Source organism: Pygoscelis adeliae, unplaced genomic scaffold, assembly GCF_000699105.1.
Source record: "Pygoscelis adeliae isolate BGI_AS28 unplaced genomic scaffold, ASM69910v1 Scaffold42, whole genome shotgun sequence".
Classification (NCBI taxonomy): domain Eukaryota; kingdom Metazoa; phylum Chordata; class Aves; order Sphenisciformes; family Spheniscidae; genus Pygoscelis; species Pygoscelis adeliae.
In genome coordinates, this window is record NW_008824283.1 from 48,821 (window position 1) to 51,914 (window position 3,094).

At 60.6% G+C, this 3,094-nt stretch overlaps 1 protein-coding gene across 1 annotated transcript in view; it reads left to right on the top strand.

Moving 5' to 3' along the window:
• B4GALT7 (xylosylprotein beta 1,4-galactosyltransferase, polypeptide 7) overlaps nucleotides 1-2,412 on the top strand; it is a 3,458-nt gene extending 1,046 nt beyond the window's left edge. The window contains exons 2-6 of the mRNA XM_009318545.1: nucleotides 13-170; nucleotides 878-1,103; nucleotides 1,377-1,460; nucleotides 1,642-1,746; nucleotides 1,924-2,412. Coding sequence (XP_009316820.1) covers nucleotides 13-170; nucleotides 878-1,103; nucleotides 1,377-1,460; nucleotides 1,642-1,746; nucleotides 1,924-2,079 — 729 coding nt within the window. The 3' untranslated portion in view covers nucleotides 2,080-2,412. The remainder of the gene's footprint in view (nucleotides 1-12; nucleotides 171-877; nucleotides 1,104-1,376; nucleotides 1,461-1,641; nucleotides 1,747-1,923) is intronic.
• Nucleotides 2,413-3,094: the final 682 nt, after the last annotated feature.

Here is a 3,094-nt window from a genome sequence, read left to right on the forward strand (position 1 = left end):
CTGCCGGCGGAGGACGAGCCGTCGTGGGGTCCCCACCGCCTGGCGCTGCTCGTCCCCTTCCGGGAGCGCTTCGAGGAGCTGCTGGCCTTCGTGCCCTACATGCACCGCTTCCTGAGCAAGAAGAGGATCCGCCATCACATCTTCATCCTCAACCAGGTGGATCACTTCAGGTAGCGTCTCCCCTCGCCGCAGCGAGCAAAGGGAGCGAGGGGGCCCTTCTCCGAAACTCGGTCCCCGCTGTGAGCGTTGAGGGGGTCTCCCGCTTGCTTCTGGCGGCAAGGAGAAGCGTAGGGCCTGGGCAGCGGGGAGTCAGGGCTGGGGTGTGATGCTCTCCCCAGATTTACTCACTCTAGAGCTTATAGAAGGACAAAGCGGTATTTTGCTTGTCTCTTCCTAAGCAAGAAGAGAATTCTCTACCCCCAGGTATTTCAGCGTTCTCCCCAGTGTCGCAGGTCCATAGCAGCAAACATCTGGGGACGCTGACATTCAAAGAAATACTGTGGGGTGTTTGGAAATGCCGTCGCTCACCCCCTGCTCGCTGTCCGGTACCTGCCTGCAGCCCTGGCAGGTGCTGTGCAGCTCCCCAGCTGGCCTCGGGCAGGACGGGGTTTGCGGTAGCCCCTTGCTGTCTGCAGCGGCCAGACCCCTGCGCGTCGCCGTCGGGCTCAGCGTGTGCTGCCTGTGTAGGGAGAAGCAGGGGTGCAGTTTCAGGACGGGCAGCCACGGCACCCGGTACTGTGAAGGCAGGGAACGCCATGTTTGTGTGTGTCCCCGTTTGGGGACTGGTCGAACATTTAGCGTTGAGGAGCACGGAAGAGGGACGTGAAGGGACGACGGCTGCTGTGCGTGGCGCCGAGAATCCCCGGTCCTGCGGCAGGTTTAACAGGGCGTCCTTGATCAACGTGGGCTTCCTGGAGAGCGGCAATGACACCGACTACATCGCGATGCATGACGTCGATCTCCTGCCCCTCAACGAGCAGCTGGACTACGGCTTCCCGGAGGCAGGGCCCTTCCACGTGGCATCCCCGGAGCTGCACCCGCTCTACCATTCTCAGACCTATGTGGGTGGCATCCTGCTGCTCACCAAGCAGCACTATGAGATGGTGAGCACGGGGGTGGGACGCCCTGGCCAGTTTGGGGCAGGGGCTATAACATTGTCTTGGTGAACAGTTGTACATTTTGTGCTCCACGCTTGGGAAGGGTGGAAAAGAGTCAAAATGGTTCGGGGACAGAGCCTGCGGTGTGATCTGGTGGGGGGCAGGAGAGGGGAGGCTGTGCTGGTGCTCAGGGCTTGCGATGCTGGTGTCTGCTCCTCTGCAGCGCATGGAGTTGTGCTGGACCAGACCTGGGCCAGTACAACGCCCCTCTCATTTCAGTGCAACGGCATGTCCAACCGCTTCTGGGGCTGGGGACGGGAGGACGACGAGTTTTATCGACGTATCAAAGGAGCCGGTCTCCAGGTAAGGGGTGCTTCCTGGCCTCCTAGGTTAAAATTGCCCTTCTCCTTGTCTCCCTGCTTGGCCCCTGGCTGTAGCCGCCCAGGTCGGGACCTGGGGAAGGCAGCCCTTCTGCACTCCGCACTCCAGTAGCAGGCGCAGCAAGTTTTCCAGTAGCTTTACAGAAGCTTTGCTTTCCTTCCAGGTTCGCCGTCCCTCTGGAATCACGACTGGATACGAGACTTTCCAGCACCTGCATGACCCAGCCTGGAGGAAGAGAGACCAGAAGCGCATCGCTGCGCAGAAGCAGGTGAGACCTCAGCGTGGTTGAGGGGAACCACGGGAGATTTGGGTTGCGGTCACCATGTGCTCTGAGCCCTCCTTTCTCATGTCATCCCCTGCCAGCTCTGCGCTCCCTCCCCGGGCACTGGGTGCTTCCCCCTCCGCTGGAAGCCAGCGCGGGCTGAATAGTCTTTCTCTTCCTCAGGAGCAGTTTAAGGTGGATCAGGAGGGAGGTCTGAACAACGTGAGGTACCGAATTGAGTCACGGACAGCTCTGAGTGTGGCAGGAGCCCCTTGCACCGTCCTTAATATTTTGCTGGACTGTGACACAAGCGAGACCCCCTGGTGCACATTTGGCTGAGCCTGTCTCCTGTGTGCCGGTTGTGTGCGCTGTGCTTGTGCCAAGATGCCGGGGCTGCTTGGAGCAGGCAGGATTTTTGCAGCAGATGAGCATGGCGGTGCTGGCGAGACGCAGAGGAACAGAAAGGGCTGGGAACCGGGCTTTGCTGGGACCAACAGAAGAGGCTGAGAGTGGGACTCCGTGGCATCACTGTGGACACTGGTGCTGCCTCCCAGGGCAGGTGCAGGAGGCAGTTTTCCTGTGCTGGACATGGCTGAGCTACCACCCAGCTCAGAGGACAATAAAGAACTATCAGGGCACCTGTGAGCTGTGAATGCCCTGGGCTGCGCCGCACCGCTCCTTTTTCCTGCTCCCTTCACCTTACTGGCTTCAGCGCACCCATTTCTGGCTTGGCCCCAGCTACGCTCTGTCGGCGATCTGCTCTGGTTCAGAGGCCAAGCCGGTCTGAAACAGGCTCCGAGTGAGATGATGCCTGTGTTTCAGCTGCCAGGTACCCCCAGGGCTGTGCTGTGGTCACTTCATTGCAGGAAGCGGTTGTGGTTGAGCTGTGCCCCGAGCCCCAGCATCTGCAGCTCTGCTGGATGTCGGCAGTTGAGGTAGCCCAGGACTTCTCTCTGTGGAGTAAGGAGGAGAGTTCTGGCAGACCTGCTCCCTTCCTTGCCTGCCTTCTGTGGCATGTGCTGCCTTGGCCTTTTTCAGGGGGTGTTGGAGAGCCTGATGTTCCCCCAGCAGCACTGAGGGGAACTGGGATCTGCTCTGGCCCTGTGTGAGGTGTCCTGGGAAAGGCTGGCGGCCAGGCTTACCACAGTGCTGGTGGACCTGGGGCAACGGCGTGGCTGAAGTGCAGGAATTAGAACGGTTGCCCCTAGCCCGCCCAAGTTGAGGGGAACAAGAGCTTCCTTGGGCGAGGTAGGGGCTGGGACGCTCCCCTCGAGGTGGGAGCAGGAGGGTTTGGGTTGTTGAGGGAGAGGCAAGGCTGTGCGGGGCCCAGGCTGCAGGTCTCACCCCCTCCCTC